The sequence below is a fragment of the Trachypithecus francoisi genome, unplaced genomic scaffold (genome assembly GCF_009764315.1).
Source record: "Trachypithecus francoisi isolate TF-2019V2 unplaced genomic scaffold, Tfra_2.0 Lachesis_group9, whole genome shotgun sequence".
In the NCBI taxonomy this organism is placed as follows: domain Eukaryota; kingdom Metazoa; phylum Chordata; class Mammalia; order Primates; family Cercopithecidae; genus Trachypithecus; species Trachypithecus francoisi.
Window position 1 is genome coordinate 23484010 of NW_022681474.1, and position 24328 is coordinate 23508337.

Genomic DNA, 24328 nt, shown 5'->3' on the forward strand with positions numbered 1-24328 from the left:
AGGAAAGAAGGACACTACTGTTTCCTGGAGATCTGCTATGTGCCAGAAACTAGGCTATGGCCTATCCTAGTATTGTTTTGTTACTTCTCATACAGCTCTGTGGGTTTAGTATTACTGTACCCATTTGACAGACGGAGAAACTGATGTTTGGCAATCCAGAGACTAGCTCAGTAGGCCAGGATGGAGCCAGGATTCAACTCCAGCTCCATCTAGCTCCAAAACTCCAATGACAACATGTTGTACTTTGTGACACATTGTTTTGTAATCAAAGCTAACTTCATAGCAGGAATTTCATCAATCTCCTTGAGATAACTCAAGTCCTTGGAGTGTTCTAGAACCAAATTCAGGAGGCCCAACTACAGATAAGGAAAATAGATGGTGGGAATACTCTCAGGTTTCAATTTAATTTCCTTCTGTGTCCTCTGATTCCTTAGGAAAGGCACTAACGAGGAGTGACCAGCAACAAAATGGTACGTGGGAGGCAGTGAGGCACCAGCCTGGACAATCACACTCAACACGGGCCGGCAGAACTGTGCTGACCGTTCTGAGTGACTCGTCATGAGATGCACCCAGCCCAGCCTCTTGCAGGTGGTAGAAAGTCAATAAATATTCACGAGAGGGAATGCAAACACAGGCAGAGAGAAAGTAAACACGACACTCAGCGCCTGCTGTTTTATTTTTTAAAGTCTTCGGAAACCACTTTAAGTGAAACTCTTTGATGAGAGGGAATCTTATTTGGAAGGATCACTAAAGATACTTCAGTGGATATTTGTGTTCTTTTAGCCCCATAATTAAAGATACATTTGACTAAGATACAGGGTATAGTAAATGTAGGCAGGTCAGAACAAATGTTCAGCCCAAAAATATGTCTGCGAATAATGTTCAGCCCAAATAATGTTCTGCGGAAATTATTGGCAAGGTCATGTTAAACTGTTGCATCGTTCCTTGGTGGCACCCCAGACCTAATATAACTTGACATTTGGTGAGAACACATTAACTGGTCAGTCTTGGCAATGCTACTTCTAAGTGGTAATACCTCCCAGGAAATTTTAAGAACCGATGTATATTTTACAAAGACATAGTAAATGCAATTTTGACTTATACACACAGCAAATTAAATAATTTATTTGACAAATGGTCTTAGGGTGTGTGGCTTGCTGGGTAGGAAAATGTTTCTAGTTTAGCTTGGCATATAAATTCACATAGAAATATTAGCTATGTTTTTTGTCTAATCATCTAGTGTTACTTTCTCGGAACCTCTTAGTGATAAGAATTTTGCCTAGTCCTCATTTCTTTGTAAGTTCCACGATGAAAAAAATCCTAAATGTGCTAAAGAATCCATTGCCTGCTTATGAAACATAAAGGCTTATGAAAACATGGCACGCACTCAAGTACAACAGTTTGTTTTTAAATATTTTAATAGTGTGCACTGCTGCATTAGGAGCAAAACGGGTATTATGCTCAATCTTACATCTAGCGTGTACTATACTTTGATCGTTCTATCTAAAGATCAAAATTTAAATATCATGTAAATTATATTTTATACATGTTCTCCTTTGCATGAAATCAAAGAGAATACTTGTTTCTTCTCTAAACACATGAGAATATAAACAAGCAACATATTTAAACTGAAGAAGCACTCACTACTTCATTTCCTTTAAGAATGCCCTCAGGTAGCGATTAAAATAAGAAACCTCTATGTTTTCTTACAGTAATTCTAAATGTCTATGTTCATGCTTTCCAATTTTTAAGCATATTCTTAATATTCATTTTAAAGGTTCTTCATTTAATTATGGATGTTATTTTCATAAGAAATGCTACTTAAGCCCTTTTCTTGAAAACCGTGATAGGTTCTGTAAATTAGTAGAAATAATAGCAGAACTTGAATAACTGATATTGAATCTCTAATAGCTAAGAAAAGTTGTCATTTTCATAACAGCTAAATGTAAATTATGAACGCTGATTGGATCCTGGCTTTAAAAAAAAAAAAAAGATAAAGAACATTCTTAGGACAATGGGGGAAATATAAAAATAGACAGGCTATAAGATGTTATAATAATGCATTTGTTAATTTTCTTAAGTGTAATAAAAGCTCTATGATTCTTTAAGAAAATGCCCTTATGCTTAGTGCATGCATGATGTGGTTTTTAGGGATGAAATGTCACCATGTATGAAACCAGCTTGATGTATGAAATGGAAAAATGGCTCAACAGTAATAAAAATATTTGGACATGGCCGGGTGCGGTGGTTCATGCCTGTAATCCCAGTACTATGGGAGGCTGAGGCAGGCAGATCACAAGGTCAGGAGATCATGACTATCCTGGCTAACATGGTGAAACCCCAGCTCTACTAAAAAATACAAAAAAAAACTAGCTGGGTGTGGTGGCGGGCGCCTGTAGTCCCAGCTACTCGGGAGGCTGAGGCCGGAGAATGGTGTGAACACAGGAGGCGCAGCCTGCAGTGAACCGAGATGGCGTCACTGCACTCCAGCCTGAGCTACAGGGTGAGACTCCGACTCAAAAAAATAAATAAATAAAAATAAATTTTTAAAATATATATATATATATTTGGACATATAATGAGATCAAAATATGAAGCAGCAAACATGGCAAAATGTTAATAATAGTTGAATGTCAGTGGAGGGGAGAGAGATGTTCCTTGTATTATTCTTTTACTTATTTTGAATGTATGAAAATTTTCACAATAAAAAGTGACAGCGGAAGATGAAGAGTTGTTTTCATTTAAGCATGTATATACATTGACTCCTGAAACAAACCAGGTGCAGATAAAATATTGCATTACATGAAAAGCAAATGTTTCATTTTCTGGTAGCAGTATACATTAGAGAATCAATTTTCTACTATTGACCCAGAGAAATTATGGCAGCCCTCTGGCCACAACCACAGGGAACAGCTGATTGACATGCACCACCTGAATTAGAGCGGATGCGTCAGGATCCCCAGAGGGCAATCCACACTGCCCAGCCAGTGTACACGGCAACATGTATCCTTAGCAGACTACAGACTGACAGCAGGGACCTTCGAGCCCAGAACCCTCATAGCAGACAGAACCCAAAACTTTGCCAGGTTCCATTTTCTAGAGGTAGCATATCAAGCTATGACATGAACCTAAATCTGAATTTTAAATATCAGCTCTCTACTCATCCATTCACTAAGGATGAATTCCTATTTCCCCCTATTTATCTGCTCAATAAAGTGGACTACCAGGTTCAACATGAAGCAAAAATCCTCGAGTGCTACCCCCAGAATTCAACTGAAAACTAATAATAATGTACTGGAATCATATGAGAAATTTTAGAGAGGAAAATCTATAAACATTCTATACAGGTATATTGAGAGTATTAAAAATGAGATCAAGACCGAAGAAACAATACAACAGGATGTTTCTTTTTCATAAGTAAAATCATTTCCTTTTGGGGCCCAAATCTCAACGTTTCTGGGCACTCATCACTATCAAGTCAAAGTGCAAAATAGCTCTTCCTAACTCATCCAGAATCTCATAAACTTTTAAAATTAGATTGAATCCAAACTAAGCAATAAGCACTAAATAATTTTCAAGTAGCCCAATGCAGTCAATGACTCTACTTCAGTTGAACTGTTTTCTGTCCTTTTATTTTTGATCATTTCTTTTTCTCCCTTATCCAGTTCTCTCTCATTGTTGTAATTGCTATTCTCTCCCCATTTTCTTTCTCTCTCTTTCCTCCTTCCCTCCCAATCCCTTCAGGCCTACCAGGGCCACCCAAAGGCATTGTTATCACTGGGGTTAAACTCCTGGCCCTGCCCTGTAAAGAATCCTGAATCCTGATGTGGTCCATAAAGCCTGATGGAATCAGGCTGCCAACTGAAACAGTTACAGGAAGAATGGTTCACTTTCCTTTAACCAAAGAACAATTATCCCATTTATGAGTGGTTGGGGCCGTTTCCCTTCTCCTTACGCCTGCCTTTGATCTTTAACCAGTTGTTTATGGCTCTCTGGAAGGGAAGCAGGAAATCATGACACCGAAACCTCGTTTTTGCTTCACGCTATTCCGATAGGAAGAATGGTATAGCAGGATTGAAGACATCAGAAAGTTTGGGGAATATCTGTGGACTTCCCCTCTCCAAGAAAGTCCTGAATTCTGTTCAATGCCCCCATTTTCTGATTTCTTGAAAAGATTCTGGTCTACCTGTAAGCACTAAGGACTAAGGAAAAACAAATATTAAAGTCTTCACCAGATAAAATGCTTTTTGAAGTTCTTCACCAGAGAGGTATGAGCAATTCCATTTGGTTACCAAAAATATACGGTCTATGATAACATACTGTCAGTATGTAATGAAGCATGAATTAACCAAGGGCCCTCCATCTCCAGGAGACCTGAATGATGAACCTACTTCAAAAACTGTAGGGAAGATGAATCTCTGGCAATGTTCCAGCCAAAAGGCTTGAGGTCCACAGGCACCTCTGCTGGCTCCAGACCATGCCAACCCCACAGGGGAACTGGTGAGAAAACTCAACCATCAGGCCAGGTGCGGTGGCTCACACCGGTAATTCCAGCACTTTGGGAGGCCGAGGGCGGCAGATCACCTGAGGTCAAAATTAGCCGAGCATGGTGGTACCTGCTTGTAATCCCAACTACTCAGGAGGCTGAGGCAGAAGAACCACTTGAACCTGGGAGGCGGAGGTTGCAGTGAGCCAAGATCATGCCATTGCACTACAGCCTGGGCAACAAGAGCAAAACTCTGTCTCAGAAAGAAAGAAAAGAAAAAGAAAACTTAACCATCAGAGCCAAGAGCTTACAGTTGAAAACAGTTTGGGGTAGGAGGATGCTCACAGGAGTGGAGAAACATGTGCCTCTGGGCAGCAAGATAGACATATGGAAACACTAGTCAAATCAAACCACCAGCAGCCTCCAGGAGTGATCTGAGCCCCGCCTGAGCCTGATCCTCTCAAGGCTTCAATTTCATTACCTGCTAAATGGGGGTAATAATAGCATCCCCTAACTTGTAGGGTCGTTGTAAAGATTAAATGATCAGTATGCATAAAGTGCTTAGAACAGAGCTTGACACATGGTGAGCACGATATAAATGCTAGCTAATTGCTATTCTAGGCTAGCAGCATGCCTACACAAAAGCCTTCCAAAGAAGGCTTACCTTTTTTAATCCCCACCTACTACAACACTAACCAGCCGGAAGTACCGGGTCTACTGCAGTAGATCTACTACAACCGACCTACTACTAACCAGCCAGGAACACCCATGTCTTTGGTTCCATTCTCCAAACCACTCTTTGATTCCCTGTTTAAGCCCAGAATTTCTGCAGTGGTCTCAGCTAAGACCAAATGAGCAAGACTCCTTTCCATAGCAACTAGGTTCAGGTATGAAATTGCAGTATGGCAACATCCTATGATTAAAATGGAAATTGACACAGGATTAAAATGGAAATCTACCTGACATGCACTTCAGAGCCCACACGTTCTCAGTGGGGAAGTTCTGCAGCTTCTAATAAGTGTCCCTAAGTCTGTAACACTGTGAACCTCAAAAACTAACCTAGTTGAAGATGCATAGAAGTTACCCAACACATTAGAAAGGCATAAAAAGCAGTGATCATCAACAAAGTACATGGCTCCAGAGTCTGTGATAGAAACAGGTAACTAGCCACTGCCACACCTAGGTGACACAGTGAGTCAGTTCTTCAAAACAGGCAGGTCCACTGGCTCTCAAGCTCTGAGGCTGTGCCACACCTGGACAGCATGTTGACAATACTTACGCATTACAATAGGGCTTCTTTTCATAGCCTTTGTAGTTGTTCATGTTGAGTGCCATCTTGCAGACCTCACAATGGAAACATCCTTTATGCCAATACTGGAAAAAAAAAATAAAAATTCAGTACAATGCCAGTTCTTGCCAGGATGGGCACAGAAGGAAGGCTTTTGAGCGCATCACGGTCCCTGTAGCTGAAAATGCTACAACAAAATAAGTGTAGGGAACTGTGGATGTGTTTATCTACTTTCAGCTAAGTAAATAAAGCAGGCAAGCAGGCAACTCTGAAAATTGAGTCTTAAAGGAAGACTCAACCACAATATACCGAGGCACCATGGAAGAACTGTCAACGCTCTGTCGAAACAGCACTTCTCTGAGCAGCCAGAAAAGAATTCTGAGCTCGGTTAATGAAGAAACGGGGCCCAGAGAGTGGCTTTGAAACCAAAAGGAAGCCAGTTCAAAGTGTCTAAATGCAGGGTTTGTAGGATCTCAACAAATATGTGTTCACCCGAAGTCAGGCAAGCTGAGGGGGCTGCAGGAGGACTATGTAAGTACCCCTACACCGGACCAGCTTCCACTAAAATGCTGGACCTCTGACTCTGCCTGGGATGACTGTCAAGATGACAGCTTGTTCTAAGGAAGCATTTGTATCTTCAGACGCAAATTTCCCCAGAACGCCCCTGGCTGGTTTCAACTGTCAGTCACTCCGGATCGCTCCTGGGTGTCTCTCCCCGGCTGTTCATCTCCATCCCTGCCCGGGGAGGGCAGGAGGTAGGGCTGGAGGGGCCCGGCTACAAAACTACTTCCCCTGGAATTCCCCACCCGGTGGATGAGACACCCCTGGGTCCGGCTTGCCGCGCTGAGCCGGGGCTCTCCAGCAGGGATTATTCTTAGCAATGCGGCAGCGGCCGCCCCATGACATATTAATTACTATTTGCCTCTCCCCCTCGCCGCGGTCACAGGAGGCGCTAGGGGTAGGCGGTGAGGTGGGATCGCGGGCGGATCTGTGCTGCAGGGGTCAGGGGTATTGTGGAACACAAGTGGAGGTGGAGGGGGCGCGGCTCGCCGAAGTGCCCCCCTGGGTGCCCAGCCTGGTCCCTCCGGGGCCCGGGACCGCGCACCGCCGTGCGCCCTCCGCAGCGGCTCGGCCGATGTCGCGCAGCCCGGTACCGCGACAAAATCCCTTCCCGGTTCCAACACCACAATCGCCAAGCGTGTCTCTGACACTCCCGCGGGCGTCTTCGTTCGCGCGCCCTCCCCCCTTGCCAAGGCACAGGCACACGCACCGACCCACTCATCGCTTTCCATCCCAGGTGCCAAAACTTCTCGGAGCAGGTGCAGCCCGGCGCCCGGCAGGTCCAGGCTGGCCCGGCGCCCCCTCGCTCACCTTATCCAGGCAGTTGACTTTCTCGGTGGGATACACGACTTTTCCGCAACGGGCGCACTGGGGGTTCATGATCGCGATTCCCGGGGGCGGCGGCGGCGGCGGCTGGCTCCGAAGAGCCTCTGTGACATCCCCCGGCGAGCCCCGCACCGCCTCCGGGCAGGCGGGAGGGCTGCGGGCGGCTGGCGCCGGGTGGGGAGTCGGCGCCGGGCCCCGGGTGAGTGCACGGGGAGGGCGACGAGGCCTGGCGCCTGGGGCCGGCCGCGCTCTAGGGCTCGCAGGCGCTGGGGCTCGGCTCCGGCTCGGGCTCCGCGCCGCTGGCTCTGCGTCGCTTGCACTCCAGGTACGGGTGACTCACACAGTCACTCGCGCCCGCCCCTCGCGCTCACTCGCTCCCCCGCCTAGCCGCCGCCGCGCAGGCCAAACCCACTGGCGCGCCTGGACCGAAGTGGCAGGGAACGTGCACGTCGGGCACCCTGGGAGGGAGGGCGCAGCGGGGGAGGGGGCGGGCAGAGACCCGGAAAGCTCCGCAGACCGCCGCGGGTGCGACTTTGCGGCCTGGGGAGCGAGCCTCGCGCCACCGCCGCCGCAGGCCGGGGAGCCCAGGTGGGCGGCGGCTGGGGAGGGAGGGATCCAGGCGGGGGACGTGACAAACACCGGTGGGGAGAATGCTCAAACCCACGTACTCCCTTCCCTCCCTCTCGCTTCTCTTCCCCAGCCAGGGGCACCCTCATCCCAGGCTGACTGACATCCCTGGCACCCAAATGTCGCGGGGAGTGCGGGGCCAGGGTGCGCCCTCCCTCCTCCTCCAGCCAGTAAAACCGGGGACACCGGCACCCAGTCTCAGGGCGGAGGCCGTCTCTGCTGCGCGCAGCGACGCGCCCAGGCCCAAGGGCCAGCAGATCCGCGGGGAACCCGGAGACCCGCGTCCCAGAGGCGCCGAGGGTTGCACCGCGCCCGCTCCCACGGGCCTCTTCCGAGAGGACGCTTCCCGCGCGTGTCCGCGGGAAGTCCTAGGATCCTGGATGAGAAAGAGCCTTCTCTCACCGGCTCCCAGACCCCGTGCTTTTTAATACCTGTCCTTGCAGAGCGACTGGTCATTTTTGGCCCGAGGCAAGCTTCTCTTGATTAATAAATGACCACGGCTCGTTTTAAATGTGCGTAGATGTATACATTGTATTGTTTTGCAATTCAACACCTCAAAGATCTGGGAAAAGTTCTTCACCTGCATTACGGAAAGCAATTACAAACTCGTAGTCCAAACCAGAGGAGCCAGAAAATCAAGTAGAAGGCTCAGGGTAGGATGAAACCAAAGGGAACAGGAATCGTTTCTTGCTTTTAATCAGATGTCAGGTTATTGGACTCACTTGATAAGAGGGAGCAAAATGAATCAAACACAGCCTAGGTTCAAAGCCTGACCCCGCCGTCTAATGATCTGACCTTGTGCAAATTCTTAGTCGCTCTGTGCCTCAATTCTTTAATCTACAAAATGGGAGTAAGGATGCAGCTACGTAACAGCTTCTACCCTCCTGCTGTGAGGATTAAATGAGTCAGCAGTTCTGAACTGCTTCAATTGGCCTGGCTGAAGGGAAGCTCTAGGGAAGAGTCAGCTAGGATTATTATAAATTGGTTATAACAAAGAAGCGAATACATTCCGTTGCTAGCACACAGATTAAGACTCAATAATGCCACATACCAACTGCCACTGCTCTGACGAATATTTCTGTCATTTCAAAAAAAATATCATGGCTGCAGCTTTTCATGACAAAAGAAAACCATTGGTTTCTCGGCCTCTTAAACAGCTGCACTGATGAACATATTCATAATAATGCTGTACTGTTTGACTTTCCAGAAGACGTAACTTCTTTAAATGTATTCACCAAATGCAACCGCCCCTGAGCCACTCACTCACTGCCATGTTCACAAGTCCACCTCAAAAGCAAATAAAATGAGAATTTGCTGTCAGAGAGGATCGGTTGTCTTCTAAAAATATTTCAGAGCTCGTTAGAAATGTATGAGGAGGGGGAAAAAAATATGTGATCACCTGAAAGGCAGTAGTTTAAAAAAAAATTACATTTTCATAACTGTAGATCATGAAATATAGTTTGAATATCTTATTCTCTTTTTCAAATTGTAAGCACAAAATTCAGAGCAAGAATGCTGGTGATATGTGACATGTATAGCTGATTACATCTGACCTTTTAACTATAAGTTATGTTTAATCTTTTCTTTTTTTCTGAGACAGGGTCTAACTCTGTCACCCAGGCTGAAGTGCTGTGGCACAATCACGACTCTCTACAGCCTTGACCTCCCAGGCTCAGGTGATCTTCCCATCTCAGTCTCCTGAGTACCTGGGACCACAGGCATACACCACCATGCCCTGCTAATTTTTGTATTTTTTGTAGAGATGGGATCTTGCTGTGTTGCCCAGGCTGGTCTCAAACTCCTGAGCTCAAGCAATCCTCCCACCTCAGCCTCCCAAAGTGCTAGGACTACAGGCATGAGGCACCACACCCAGATACATTTGATGATTTCTTACCAAACCAGCAGTGATCACAGTGCCTGACATATAGTATGAGTGAAATGAACAAATACATTAAAACCATATTCATGTGATATTTTATTCTCTGAAGAAGTGATACATGCTCAGAGTTACATTTTTCTCTCATTTTTTCTCATTTTCTACATCAAACGAGCCTCTAAATTTCTTAATGCCATTTTACTGATGTAAGAAGAATTTTAATACCATCTGTCTTAAAAGGACTTCTTTATTTCCAAATTCAAAGTACTGTAAACAAAGAATTGGCAGAAACCTGTCCTCTAGCCAGCCTTCCCTCTTCAAGCAGATAAATGATTGAATTGTCTACTAGGGATACCTTTGCCCTTCCATGTCTTTTTAACTTGACTGGTTAAGAAATTGTTCCTTATGTTAACTCTATCCTAATATCTCTACTTTAATTTCAATCCTTTTCTGCTGGCGGTGACATCCACAGATATAAAAAACAACTGACCTTCATCACCATCCTAAAAACACTTCTATATTTATAAAGTTGAATTTTTTTTTAGCTAAAATCCCCAAATCTGTTTACTTTTTCCTCCTATTTATGAGAGCCCCATTTATGCAAAATCAATTATAATCACCTTTATTATTCAGGCTACATAAATTGAACTCCAAATAAAAGTTTTAAAGCATAACTAATATCACAAAAGGCCCAACAATGACTTTGACTAACATCACTTTGGATGCAGAGCGTGATGGATGGTATGATTTGTTCACAATTTTTTTTTCCTTCTATTCTGGTACACTTCTATGGGCAGTGTGTCTTTCCCCACTGAGCTTGACCCTGTGACTTCCGTTGGCCAATGGAATGTGAGTGGACAAGACATGCGTCGTATCTGAGCAGAAGCTTAAAATGCACTTGCATAGTTTGCTCCTGTTCTCCCATCCCTTTGGGCTTTGGCCCTCGGCCTTGAAAAGATCATACTGCAGGGGGGTGACTGCTTCTTTGACTTATGTCCAAGAATGAGATGGGCTGAGCCATGCCCAACAGAGCTACAGCAAGCCCACAACCCTCACAGAACGGGAGTAAGAAATAATTGTTATTGTAAGTCACTGAGATTTGGGCGATTGTTTGTTACTGCAGCAAAAGCTTACTAATACGTCAACGATGAGACTTCAAGAGAAATGTTTTCCACTTCATCAACAATAAGAAACTAATAAATTTACATAAAAATTCAGTACAAGTCTTTATTTTTCTAAAAGGTGAGCTGTTAAAAGTGTAGTGGCCAATAAAGTATAGAGCTCTTCTTATTATTTCATCATCTCATTTTATACAGCTCAACTGTGTGTTTTCCATTTGTCAGGTATTGTATAAAATTGTGTATGTTGTTCCTAGCTGACTCAAATTCACCATGGAGGAAAGTTTTCCCAACCAACAACTTTGGTGGCAAAACGAAAGGAAAATGGTCAATTTTAGCTCACAGTTTCATTTGATATCCACATATGAGCTTTAGCCTAATGAAACATTTCTCCAAAGATCCTTAAGCACTGTAGAGAAATTATCTCATTTACCATTATAGTATTTCTGCAAGTCAATGAGAAATGTAAAATATAAACATTAAGGGAAATTCAAGATTCAGAAGCTATTTCAGAAACAATTACCTTCCTTCATCCATTCAACATATAATTATTGGTAGCCAGGATGCTAGGCACCAGGAAATGCACTGGGGAATAAGACATGATCTCTGCTTATAATAAAATCTAGTGGGACTGATAAGTAGGCAAAGAATTACAATACAATATGATAAATGCTGTAAAATAAATCTCTACTCTAGATACCATGGAAGAACAGAGGAGGAATTTCTAATTCACACCAGGAAGTCAGGAAAAGATAGCTAGAAGAAGTCATCACTACTACACATCTCACCAGGGTTGGAGCTACCTGATTTCCTCTCCCCCAGAGAATATAAGACCCCCTAAAGTGAAGGGATTGGAGTGTTTACTATTTTTCCTGTTTGGGGGATTATCCTGCTTTGGCATACATGCTGAAAATTTATTTACATCACTCAATGTTGGCGAACATAGCACAGAACAGCAACAAACTTCAAATAATGATGAAACATTTCTTGATAAGATGACATATCAAAATAAGTCCCAAACTTCCAATTTATCAAAAGTGTCTGTAGATACCAACTCATAATTGCAAGTGTGAGCCAAAACCTTTCAAGACTTGGAAAGAGAAAAAAAAGAAAGGTAGGAGGACCAGCAACCCTTGTTTTGCCCCTTCTAGGACTGAGTCTCATGGGATAAAGGACAAGACAGACCCTTCATAGCAGACAAAATAATGCACCCACCAAAATGTCCACATTTTGATGCCCAGAACTGGTGAATATATTGCTTTACACAGCAAAAGGGACTTTGCAGATGTGATTAAGTTAAGAATGTTGAGATGCGGAGATTATCCCAGATTATCCAGGTGGATCCAGTGTAATCACAACCGGCCTCCTAATGAAACTGTCCCTATAAACTTTACAAAATTAATCAGGGAGGAAGGGAGGGGGAGAAACAAAAATAAACCAAGCTTATAGCTCATGCAGCCTTAATCACAGGGTCAGCCTGCTCTATGACCTGCTGCCTCATCGTTGTTTGGGGCCTGTTGCTTCAGAATCACATAGACCTTGTTACAAGGTTATAGTTCCCCTTAACTGCTCCATAGATAACAACTTGGATGTTATGAGACATCAATTTTCCCTTTGAGATATTCTTTCAGGTACTGCATACCAGTGAGGTCAGCTGCTCTGAAGGGCCCCACAAGAAGCTAACTCACCAAAGAATGCAGTGTCCATGTCCTGATCACTTCTTCCCCCTTACCCCAACCAATCAATGACCCCCATCCTCCAGCCCCTCACCCCCCCATCATCCCCTTAAGAACCCCAGCCCAAAACTCCTTGAGGAGATAGATTTGAGGATCTCCTCCCAGCTCCTCACTCGGTGCCCTGCGATCATTAAAGTTTCTCTGCTGCAAACCCTACTGTTTCAGTGTATTGGACCATTACTGCGCAGAGAGGCATTTGCATCTGTTGGTCCTGTAACACTAAGAGGGAGGCAAGAAAGTCAGAGTCAGGGAAAGAGATGTGACAACAAAAAGCAGAGGTCAGAGAGAGAAATTTGAAGATGGTACACTGCTGGCCTTGAAGATGGAGGAAGGGAAAGGGGCCACAAGACAAGGAACGTGGGTAGCGTCTAGAAACTAGAAATGGCAAGGAAGCTGGGAGGGGTAGCTCACACCTGTAATCCCAGCACTTTGGGAGGCTAAGGCAGGCAGGAGTTGAGACCAGCCTGGCCAACGTGATGAAACCCCATCTTTACTAAAAATATAAAAATTAGCTGGGTGTCGTGGTATGCACCTGTAATCCCAGCTACTCAGGAAGCTGAGGAAGGGGAATTACTTGAACCTGGGAGATGGAGGTTGCAGTGAGCTGAGATTTTGCCACTGCACTTCAGACTGGGCAACAGAGTGAGACTCTGTCTCAGAAAAAAAAAAAGAAAAAAGAAAAGGCAAGAAAACAGATTATCTTCCCGAGCCTCCTGAAGGAATGTGCTCCTCAGAACTGTGAAATAATAAATGTGTGCTTTTAGCCAATTAATTGTGCTGTCACGGCAGCAAAAGGAAACTAATACACCCTCTCTGTGTGAATTCTGGTCTCTCTTTAGGGAAATAATGACTTTCTGGGACTTCTAAAATAATCAGTTGGAAGGGGAGACGTTATGATTCCTTCTCCGTGTTGTCTCCATGAAAGAGACCTTAAAACAAAGTAGGTAAAAGTTCAACAAGTGTCATTCTCTCTCCCTGCCCCATCAAAATAAAAGGACTTATTTTACTTGCAGTCTTCAGATAATTGCCTCACTTCTCCATTTAATTTTGCACAGGTAGACACAAGCATTCTAGGTAGTTTGCAAAGTCAACATATTTCTCTCCAAATTTCCCTTCCTTCTCTATAGAGCAACTCCATTAGCAGCATCCTCATCTTCTGATCCAGAACCCTAAAAGTCAACACTAACTCCTCCCTCTCTCCCTAAGCCACCTTGTCCAGCTGTCTAATTCTGCCAATTTTGTCTCCAAAAAGAGCTCTTGAATCATTCCCACACCAAGAACCACTGCCACTGCCTTAGCTAAGCAAGTTATCATGTCTTCCCTGGTTGGTTTTGTAATGATAAGACTCTCTGAGGTCTTATCATGCCAGGCAAGAAAGGAGGTAGGATTTTACTCTCCGAGACAGGATGTAGAAATGTGGTAGATTAGAAAATTGTTACCTGTAGGCCTGGGACCTCTGCACTGTATTTTTTTAAATAAAAATAAATCATGTAGGCCAGGCGCAGTGGCTCAATGCTGTAATCCCAGCATTTTGGGAGGCTGAGGCAGGCAGATCATTTGAGGTCAGAAGTTCGAGACCAACCTGACCAATGTGGCAAAACGCCATCTCTACTAAAATAGAAAAAATTAGCCAGGCATGGTGGCACACGCCTGTAATCTCAGCTACTTGGGAGGCTGAGGCAGGAGAATCGCTTGAACCCAGGAGGCAGAGATTGCAGTGAGCCAAGATGGTGCCACTGCACTCCAGCCCAGGTGACAAAGCAAGACTCCAACTCAAAAAAAGAAAAAAAAAAACCAAAAAAAAAAACATGTAAACCACAGAACACAGTTCTTAGCAAATATTTATTTAATCATTCAATGACTACAATAAATTCACCAAATATTTATTTAATCATTCAATGACTACAATAAAAGATAAAATCAGGTGCCTTGATATATTTTAATATAAATCAGATGGAAGGTGACAAGCATGATGATAATTACTCTCACTCTCCCTGCCCATGTGAGGACACAGCAAGAAGGTGGCCATTTGCCAGCCAGGAAGAGAATCATCTCACCAGAACCATGCTGGCACCCTGATCACAGACTTCCAGCCTCCAGAACTGTAAGAAAATAAATTTCTGTTGTTTAAGCCACCCAGTTTATGGTATTTTGTTATGGTTCCCTGAGCTGACTAATACTCTACCTCAGCATGACTTACAGTCAATTGAGAAGTAGACTAAGGCTGCTCTGCCTATGGAGCAGCCATTCTTTTATCCTTTACTTTCTTAATAAACTTGCTTTCACACAAAAAAATACAGAGGCTGGGTGAAGTGGCTCACATCTGTAATCCCAGCACTTTGGGAGGCCAAGACGAGCGGATTGCCTGAGGTCAGGAGTTCGAGAGCAGCCTAGCCAACAGGTGAAACCTTGTCTCTACTAAAACTACAAAAATTAGCGGGGCATGGTGGCATGCACCTGTAATCCCAGCTACTCGGGAGGCTGAAGCAGGAGAATCGCTTGAACCCGGGAGGCAGAGGTTACAGTCAGTCGAGATAGCGTCACTGCACTCCAGCCTGGGCAATAGAACAAGACTCCATCTCAAAAACATAAATAAGCCAGTCGCAGTGGCTCACACCTGTAATCCCAACACTTTGGGAGGCCGAGGCAGGTGCACCAACTGAGGTCAGGAGTTTGAGACCAGCCTGACTAACATGGAGAAACCCCATTTCTACTAAAAATACAAAATTAGCCAGGCATGGTGGTACATGCCTGTAATCCCAGCTACTTGGGAGGCTGAGGCAGGAGAATAGCTTAAACCGGGGAGGCAGAGGTTTCAGTGAGCCGAGATCGTGCCATTTCACTCCAGCCTGGGCAACAGGAACGAAATTCCAGCTCAAAATAAATAAATAAATAAAAAGAAAGAAAGAGAACTAGATCAAGGAAAATGTTTTTCTTGCGCAATAAGGATAGTGATGAAAATAAAGACAAGTTGTTTCTGAATTCCTTGTAGTAAGTTCTTATGCCTTTTACACCAAAGCTCTGCTCGCTAATTGCATCCATTTTGAACTATGAGGAAAGTCAGTTTTCAAACTGCTTGGCAATAATTGCAGTTATGTTCAGTGACAAAGTAAGGGATCATCCTCCTCTTAATATACAAAACAGCAAATAAATGTTTAATCATTGTAAAGAGTCATAGTAAGTTATATGATTTAGTACCAGTCAATGAAGGGTTGTTTTAGGTAGTTAAGAACAAAAAACAAACAAGTAAGCAAACAAAACGAGGGTTACAATGGATTAATTAAACTGCTGTGTGGACTCAACAAAAAGCAAGTAGGGGAGAAGTAAAGAGGGTTGGAATGTACCTAAAACTCAAAAGCATTTTAGGGGACAAAAAAGACATTAACTCTAAAACTGATCCAAAGTAGGCCGACTGTGGTGGCTCAGGCCTGTAATCCCAGCACTTTGGGAGGCTGAGGTGGGCAGATCACAAGGTCAGGAGTTCCAGACCAGCCTGGCCAACATGGTCTCTACTAATACAAAAATTAGCCGGGCACAGTAGTGCATGCCTGTAATCCCGGTTATTCAGGAGGCTGAGGCAGGAGAATTGCTTGAACCTAGGAGGCAGAGGTTGCAGTAAGCCAAGATAGAGCCATTGCACTCCAACCTCAGCAACAAGAATGAAACTCTGTCTCAAAAAAAAATATATCCAAAGTGAATGTAGCCACGTTCTGTGCATGTATCCCGGAGACTAAAATAAAATAAAATAATAAGAAAAAATAAACAGAGACAAAAAAAAAACCATCAAACAAAACAAACAAAGTGAAGGTAGCATTTTCTGTGAACTGTTTGCTTAAAAAAAAACAGAGCTACCATGTACTCTCAGTAAGAGGAGACTCACGATCATCTCCCTCACATGCAGGAACCCAGGAAAAACTGAACAACCCAGCTTCAAAAAGGAAGAAATCTTTGTAAAGCTGGGCCACCAGAGAAAAAAAAAAAAACTCCATCTGTAATAGAATCAATTCAAGGGTCTTCAGCTGAGCGATCTGCATTAGCATAACATCTCTGACCCTCCCGGATGAGCTTCTCGCGACGCCATGTGCTGCTTTTCACACTCATCTGCCAATCATACCTGCTTCTTCATGCACAGGTTTCCTTGCCCACAGAGCGTCCTTTCCCACAATTTCATCCCTATAATGTTGGCTGGCTGTGACCACACATGGACCCTCCTGCTTCTCTTGGCATCTTTTCATCTTCACCTCCCACAAACAACGGCCTTATTCTTTCCTATTTCCAGTAAGGATTCCAAAGAAAAACATGCTGATTGGCCCAGCTCACTTTTGCACATCTCTGGGTCATGAATCTATGTCTGGGTTGTCCTGCAGTCATGCCTTAGCAGTTCTGGAGGAAGTGAGGAAGCGGACTGGACAGGACCACAGGGCACAGGGACCTGCCTGTCAGCAAAGGCATCTGATGGCCTAACCTATCCAGAATATTAAGGGAAACTCAAGAACAAAAATGGAGGAAGGGCTAAAGCTCATTTTAAAAAATCTGGATATCATTATAAACTAAAATTTAACCATGGACAGGATATGGATGCTGGCTTTCCCCCCGCCCCCTTTTAAAAATTCATTTTAGAGCTGGCCACGGTGGCTCACACCTGTAATCCCAGCACTTTAGAAAGCCGATGCCAGAGGATTGAAGGAGGCCAGGAATTCAAGACCAGACTAGGTAATGAAGCAAGGCCCTGTCTCTACCAAAAAAATAATAATGATTAACCAGGTGTGGTGATGTGTGCCTGTAGTCCCAGCTACTCAGGAGGCTACGGAAGGAGGATTGTTTTGAGTCCAAGAGTTCTAGGCTGCGATGAGGTAGTATCGTGCTACTGCACTCCAGCCTGGACAACAGAAACAGACCTTATCTCTAAAAAGAAAAAATATATATAATTTTAAGATGAGTAGAAGTGTATATATTCTTGTATTTAAGACAAATATTCCCATTTCCAAGAAGTAAAGTAAACAAAAACAAGAAAGTCATAATGTCCTCAGAAGAAAGCTCTGAGACTTAGCAACCAGAAAACTGCAAGTTCTGAGCAATAGTCCAAAGATCCACACATGTGTCATCCAACAGAAATATAATGAGAGCTGCAAATGTGAGCCACATGTGTAATTTTAAATTTTCTGGTAGCTATATTTTAAAAAGTAATAAGAAACAAGTGACGATATTTTAGCAATATATTTCGTTTAACCCAACGTATCCAAAATATTATTTCAACATGTGATCAGTATTTTAGAAGTTAATGAGATCATTTACATTGGTTTTCTCATACTAAGACTTCAAAATGCAGTACCCACTTTACATTTCTAGCGTCTCTCAATTTGGACTAGCCACATTGCAAGTGCTTCAGAACCACCAATGGCCCGTTGGACAGCACGATATTCATTCACCCTAAGACAGAAAGCAGGTGGCATGAACAGGGCCAGGGTCAAAGAACTGGGCAGGATTAGCATTTGCTTACTCTGAAGAATTCCAGGCAGGAGTGATTACACCAGGGACCCCCAAGCAGGGACACCACCAAATTCTGCTGACATCAAAACCGCTGATACATCACCTCCCGCTCTATTCCCAGATCTCGCCTGGCAGCATGAGAGGGAGAGAAATAGCAGAGATGAATGAATGAGTCACTGTGAGAGAGAGACAAGAAGAGGGCAGAGAGGGAGGAAGATGGGGAAGGAAGAAATAAAGTGAAGAAGGGAAGGAAAGAAAAGAGTAAGGACAAATAGGGTTGGAAGAGGGGAGAACCGCGACCACAGGACAAGAGGGCATCTGGACACCACCAGAAAGAGCACAGATGCGGGGGCCTCTCAGCAAACTCAACAGGGCAAATGGAAGGGAAAACAAGAAAAGGGTCCCATGAATTCAGGGAGGCTGCAGGGTTTGCTGAGCCCAGAAGTGAACTTCACAGAAACCAAGAGCCTGGAAAAAATCAGCAGGGCAGTCTCAAAGACAAATGCCATCCACGTCATTTACAAAAGTACAATGTTTTGTTTTATATTAACAAATTAATTCAGTTGCTTAGTCTACTTGTGTTCAACTACTAACTCTGCGTTTAAGCTCAGTGCGAATGACTTAAGCTCCTGGGAATGAGGCCCACTTGCAGGCCGGACATAAGGAGGAAATAGTTGCAGGGTGATACGGTTTGGCTGTGTCGCCACCCAAATCTCATCTTGAATCATAGCTCCCACAATTCCCATGTGTTGTGGGAGGGACCCAGTGAAAGGTAATTGAATCATGGGGGAGGGTCTTTTCCATGCTATTCTCATGATAGTAAGTCTCACGAGATCTGATGGTTTTATAAAGGGGACTTGCTCTGCACAAGCTCTCTTGTCTTTTCTGCCGCCATGTGAGACCTGCCTTTCACCTTCCACCTTCCACCATGATTGTGAGGCCTCCCCTGCGAGGTCCATTAAGCCTCTTTATTTTGGAAATTGCCCTGTCTTGGGTATATCTTTATCAGTGGCGTGAAAACAGACTAATACACAGGGCAAGTTTTTAATGAGTGAAAAAAGGAAGCTTAGCCCAAATGAAAACTAAGCTAGTAGTCCAAGTGACTATTACTTTTATTATTTCTCTGATCCTTTTCCAGTGAAATATGGGTGCAGCCTTATCCAAAGGTGTTTTCTTGTCTCAAATAATACAACAAAAATGTCCTGTGGCAATCGACAACAGAAGTAACCCACGCTAACCTACTGCTGGTTGCTCAGTAAAAGAGGCTGAGATTTCACTGAAAGATCTGGAAGGTGGTTTTCCCTTCAGGATAATGACTCATCAAACAAGCATGTAGCCTGCTCTTCTACCAGTATTTCACAAATGTGCACGGTACACAATGTGCCCATCAGTAGTAGACATCAGAACAGCCAAGTGTCCTTCAGCATGAAGAATATGAATTAAGTGAAATGAATGAAACTGGCTTCATGGCGGTGGATGGAGAAAAGAGTCTTCATTATATAAAAAAGAAACCTGAGCCCCTGCTGCTGCTGCTGCTGCTGCTGCTGCTGCTGTTACAGGAATTTCATCCAATCAAAATAGGTATTAAAGCTCAAGTAAAACAAAACAGAGATGTCATGTTGGAACAGAGTGCCTCTTAAAAAGTAAAGTGAAAAGGTAAAACATAATGTTAAATAGAATTTAATGACATAAGAAGATGTTTCTGATATTTTGTTAAGCGAAAAAGACAGGTTATAAAAACATTTGTTTGTGATGATCTCATTTTTTGTTAATTTTATATAAGTGAATGTGTATAGAAAACATTGGCCTGGTGTACCCGAAACTGTTAACAGAGGTGGGATTACATACAGTTCATTTATATTTTCCTGTGTTTTCCAAATTTTCTACAATAAACATTATTTTAACAAGTCAACTCTTCTGTAAAGCACAGGGCTTTGTTTTGAAGATTGCTCTCTTACCTTCTCCCATCCTAGCCCCATGTCTCCCCTGACCAGGCTCCATCTGATTCAACCACCATTAAAGATGGTGGCCCTCCCCATAATGGTATGTCTCTTGCTCCATTAGAGAAAAAAGGAACCAAGAGAAAGTAATGACCAGTCCTCAGGACAAATTTTAGGGTGTGGCTTCTGTTTTGTTTTGTTCACATTTTAAAGAATGTGGCCGGTTGGTAACACCCAAGCCACTGCCCTTGTTCTGGCTCCTTACAAGAGTGAAAGGGCATGAAAAGGTCACCCTTCCCAGAGACTGCAGAGACCTGCTGGGCAAAGGCGGATGGGAAATAATCCAAGTCTTTTCCATTTCTGGAACTCCTGGGGGTCAGGGAATAGAGGAGGATGTGGGTTCTCAAAACTCACCTCTGCATGGAGAGAGGTCACCACCAAGCTAAGCACACAGCATTTCAACTTCTCTTTCTGTTCCATTTTCTTTTCTTTTTCTTTTCTTTTCTTTCTTTATTTTTGACATAGAGTCTAGCTCTGTTGCCCAGGTTGGAGTGCAGTGGCATGATCTCAGCTCACTACAACCCTCCATCTCCCAGGTTCAAGTGGTTCTCCTGCCTCAGCCTCCCGAGTAGCTGGGATTACAGGCATGCACCACCATACCTGGCTAATTTTTGTATTTTTAGTACAGATGGGGTTTCACCATGTTGGCCAGGCTGGTCTTGAACTCCTGACCTCAGTTGATCCGCCCCGCCTCGGCCTCCCAGAGTGTTGGGATTGTAGGTGTGACCCACTGCGCCCTACCTCTTTCTGCCCCCTTTTCCTCAGACCCTGTGACACATACATTGCCTTCATAAAATTCTAGTAGTTTGTGCAATCGATTTTGCTATTTGGGAAATCCTCGTGTCTGACTTTAGTAGACTATTTTGGCTGAGAGCAGGGATTTCAGTTATACTCCTGCTGCTGCTTGAATTCCAGAGAAGCTCACTAAAGGCATCAGAGATGTGTGCTATGGTGGCTTCCATTCCCGATGAGAAGATTGTTTGGTTTCATTTCCATTTGTACCTCTCTAATTTCCCATCACTTCGTAAAACATCAAAGCCAAAAGTGACTATTAAATTTTAAGACTTCAGGTGATATTAAGGCATACTTAAAACTTTGTAAAATGTGTTTTTATGCATAGAAAGCTGTTAGAGATGTATTAAATGTGAAATCAGATAGAACACACATAACCATCCCCTTTTAAAAATTTTTTATATATACAGACACACACACACACACACATTTCCCCCACCATTAAATGTATGCATTGAAGTCCTAACCCCTAAGATAATGGTATTCAGAAGTGGGACCCTAGGGAGAGGGACTAGGTCATGAGCGTGTATATGTGTGTATACAGTTGCCTTTGATATCCATGAGGAATTTGTTCCAGGATTCCCTGCAGATACCAAAATCTGAGATGCTCAAGTCTCTGATATAAAATGGTGTAGTATTTGCATATAATCTACACACATCCTCCTGTATTCTTTAAATCAAGCTTGTCCAGCCCATGGCCTACATGCCACATGCAGCCCAAGATGGCTTTGAATGTGGCCCAACACAAATTCATAAACTTTCTTAAAATATTATGACAATTGTTTGTGATTTTTTTTAGCTTATTAGCTATCATTAGCGTTAGTGTATTTCATGTGAGGCCCAAGACAATTCTTCTTCCAGTGTGGCCCAGGGAAGCCAAAAGATTGGACACCCCTACTTTAAATCATCTCTGGACAACATATAGGCAATACAACGTAAAAGCCATGTAAATACTTGTTATACCATATTGATTAGAGAATAATGACAAAAGAAAAAAAAAAGCCTGAATATGTTCGGTAGGAATGCTTTTTTCTGAATATTTTTCATCTTTGGTTGTTTGAATCCACAGATGCAGAACCCACAGATACAGAGGGCCAACTCTCTGTGTGTGTATGTGTATACATATGTATATGTAAGTAATAATTTTTTATTTTACCTTTATTTATTCCTAACACTCTTCCTTTTTTATGTAAATTCAAGTACATACACATGTATATATACATACATACACACACGCACACGTGTGCGCATTAAAAGGTCTGAAAGGATGTTTACCAAAGTGACCTGTGAAGAGGTGCCTTCCACCACGATTATAAGTTTCCTGAGGCCTCCTCAGCCATGCAGAACTATGAGTCAATTAAATCACTTTCCTTTATCAATTGCCCAGTCTCAGATATTTCTTCATAACAGCATGAGAATGGACTAATACACTCTCCTAAGTGAGACAGGAAGAGAAGACTTGTCAGGGAAGCCTGAAATTGGGTATTTCTTCTTTCCTCATGGGGATGACGCTTTGTCAAACCCCATCAGCTAGGATCTGGTAAAATAATTTCTTTTGAGGGCAAATCTTGGCTTTTTAAATATATTATTATTATTACTATGTTATTGTTATTATTAAGATCAGATCTGTCACCCGGGCTGGAATGCAGTACCATGATCACGGCTCACTGCAGCCTCAAACACCCAGGCTCAAGCGATTCTCCCACCTCAGCCTCCTGAGTAGCTGGGACTATAGGTGTGCACCACCATGCCCTGCTAATGTTTGTATTTTTTGTAGAAAGGGGGTTTCACCATGCTGCCCAGGCTGGTCTCGAACTCCTGAGCTCAAGCAATCCTCGCACCTCAGCCTCCCAAAGTGCTGGGATTACAGATGTGAGCCATAGCACCTGGCCACACCTTGTTAAGAAAAACAGAATGCTCTGCTCATTTCAAAATGGTTCCTTTTTCCCCTCTGCCTGCCAGAAGTATGATGGGATTTTTCTCCCATCTTCATTGTGAGAGACTGGTAGGGCTCCTGGAAGTAAAACTCACAACGTGTGGGGCCGTTGTAAAACTAGGCCCCTCTGCAAAGTTTATCTCTCAGGCTTGTCCTCACCGAGGCTTCATCAATTGCAGTTGAGGTTTTCCTACCCCAATACCAGCTCTCATGAAGGTTTCTGCTCCGGTATGTTGTCACTCTCTTTACCTACATTTCTGTCTCTCTAATTTTGAGGTCAGTGGTTTGCCCTGTGACCTTAACTCTCTCATGGATCTAAGAAGATTTGCTGATTTAAAATTATTCAACTTTCTTCTTGTGTGGATGAGAGTAGCAACTTTCAAGCTCCCTACATGCCCAATCAGAAATCCGAAGTTGTCGTGTAACACTTTTTATGGCTCATGTTCTAGTTCCCCATGACCAGACAGCTCATATGAGATCTGGAACACTAAGAAAATCCAAGTACCTCAGCATCATTTTCACAAGTGTGATATAAAAACAGTTGTCATTTCTAGCTAGACTTGTCACAGTTTGGGAATTTATATTTCCTATACTAATTATAAGTCTGATTTATTTCTTCTCAAAGTTTAACAAGTGTTATAATAGCAAAATGCCTAACTATAATAGTTGCAAAATGTGAAAATGCAAAAATGAAATTTAAACAGGCAATTGGTGGATATATAGTAAAATCTTTTTTTTTTTTTTTTTTTGAGTTGGAGTTTCACTGTTTTCACCCTGGCTAGAGGACAATGGCGCAATCCCGGCTCACTGCAACCTCCGCCTCCTGGGTTCCAGCAATTTTCCTGCCTCAGCCTCCCAAGTAGCTAAGATTACAGGCGTCCACACCACGCCAGGCTAATTGTTGTATTTTTAGTAGAGCAAGGGTTTCACCATGTTGGCCAGGCTTGTCTCGAACTCCTGACCCCAGGTGATCCACCTGCCTCAGCCTCCCAAAGTGCTGGGGTTACAGGCATGAACTACCACACCCAGCCGTGAATTCTGAATTATCCACATAAATGAAGAAATAGAGTAGCTCAAAATTACTATTGTTTTAGGGGACATACTTCGGCACCTACATTATATATAAGATTTTTCTGAAGATTTTTAAAATAAAAATATTGGAAATACACATACTGTAAATAACTATAGTAGATTGAATGGTGACCCCCAAAAAGGTATGTCCATGGCCTAATCCCCAACATTTATGGAATGTTAACTTATTCATAAAAAAGGGTGTCTGCAGATTTAATTAAGTATTTTGGGGTCAGGGGATCATCCTGTATTATCTGGGTGGGCCCTAAATCAAATGGCAAGGGTTCTCACAAGAGAAAGGCAAAAGGAGATTTGAGACAGTCGGAAGAGGAGAAGACACAGAAGAGGAGGCAATGTGACCACACAGGTAGAGATTGGAGTGATGCAACCACAAGCCAAGGAATGCTGACAGCCACCAGAAGCTGGAAAAAGCAAAGAATGGGTTCTCCCCCAGAGTCTCCAGACACCTCGATTTCAGACTTCTCCCCTCCATAACCGTGGAAGACCAGCTTTCTTTGTTTT

At 43.4% G+C, this 24328-nt stretch overlaps 2 protein-coding genes across 3 annotated transcripts in view; one reads left to right on the plus strand and one right to left on the minus strand.

Annotated features, from left to right (window-relative positions):
- Positions 1–7562, minus strand: part of NEBL (nebulette) — a 390572-nt gene extending 383010 nt beyond the window's left edge. Inside the window, exons 1-2 of one of the 2 annotated variants that reach the window (XM_033209543.1) lie at positions 7146–7562; positions 5766–5860 (exon numbers count right to left, since the gene is read on the minus strand). In XM_033209543.1, the coding sequence (XP_033065434.1) occupies positions 5766–5860; positions 7146–7214 (164 nt within the window). In that variant the 5' untranslated portion in view covers positions 7215–7562. The remainder of the gene's footprint in view (positions 1–5765; positions 5861–7145) is intronic. The other variant, XM_033209542.1, reaches the window with a different exon arrangement.
- LOC117082650 (AT-rich interactive domain-containing protein 1B-like) lies at positions 7185–8295 on the plus strand. The gene is made up of 2 exons (XM_033209545.1): positions 7185–7748; positions 7861–8295. The coding sequence occupies exons 1-2, from the start codon at positions 7213–7215 to the stop codon at positions 8213–8215; spliced, it is 891 nt and encodes a 296-aa protein (XP_033065436.1). The 5' UTR covers positions 7185–7212; the 3' UTR covers positions 8216–8295.
- Positions 8296–24328: the final 16033 nt, after the last annotated feature.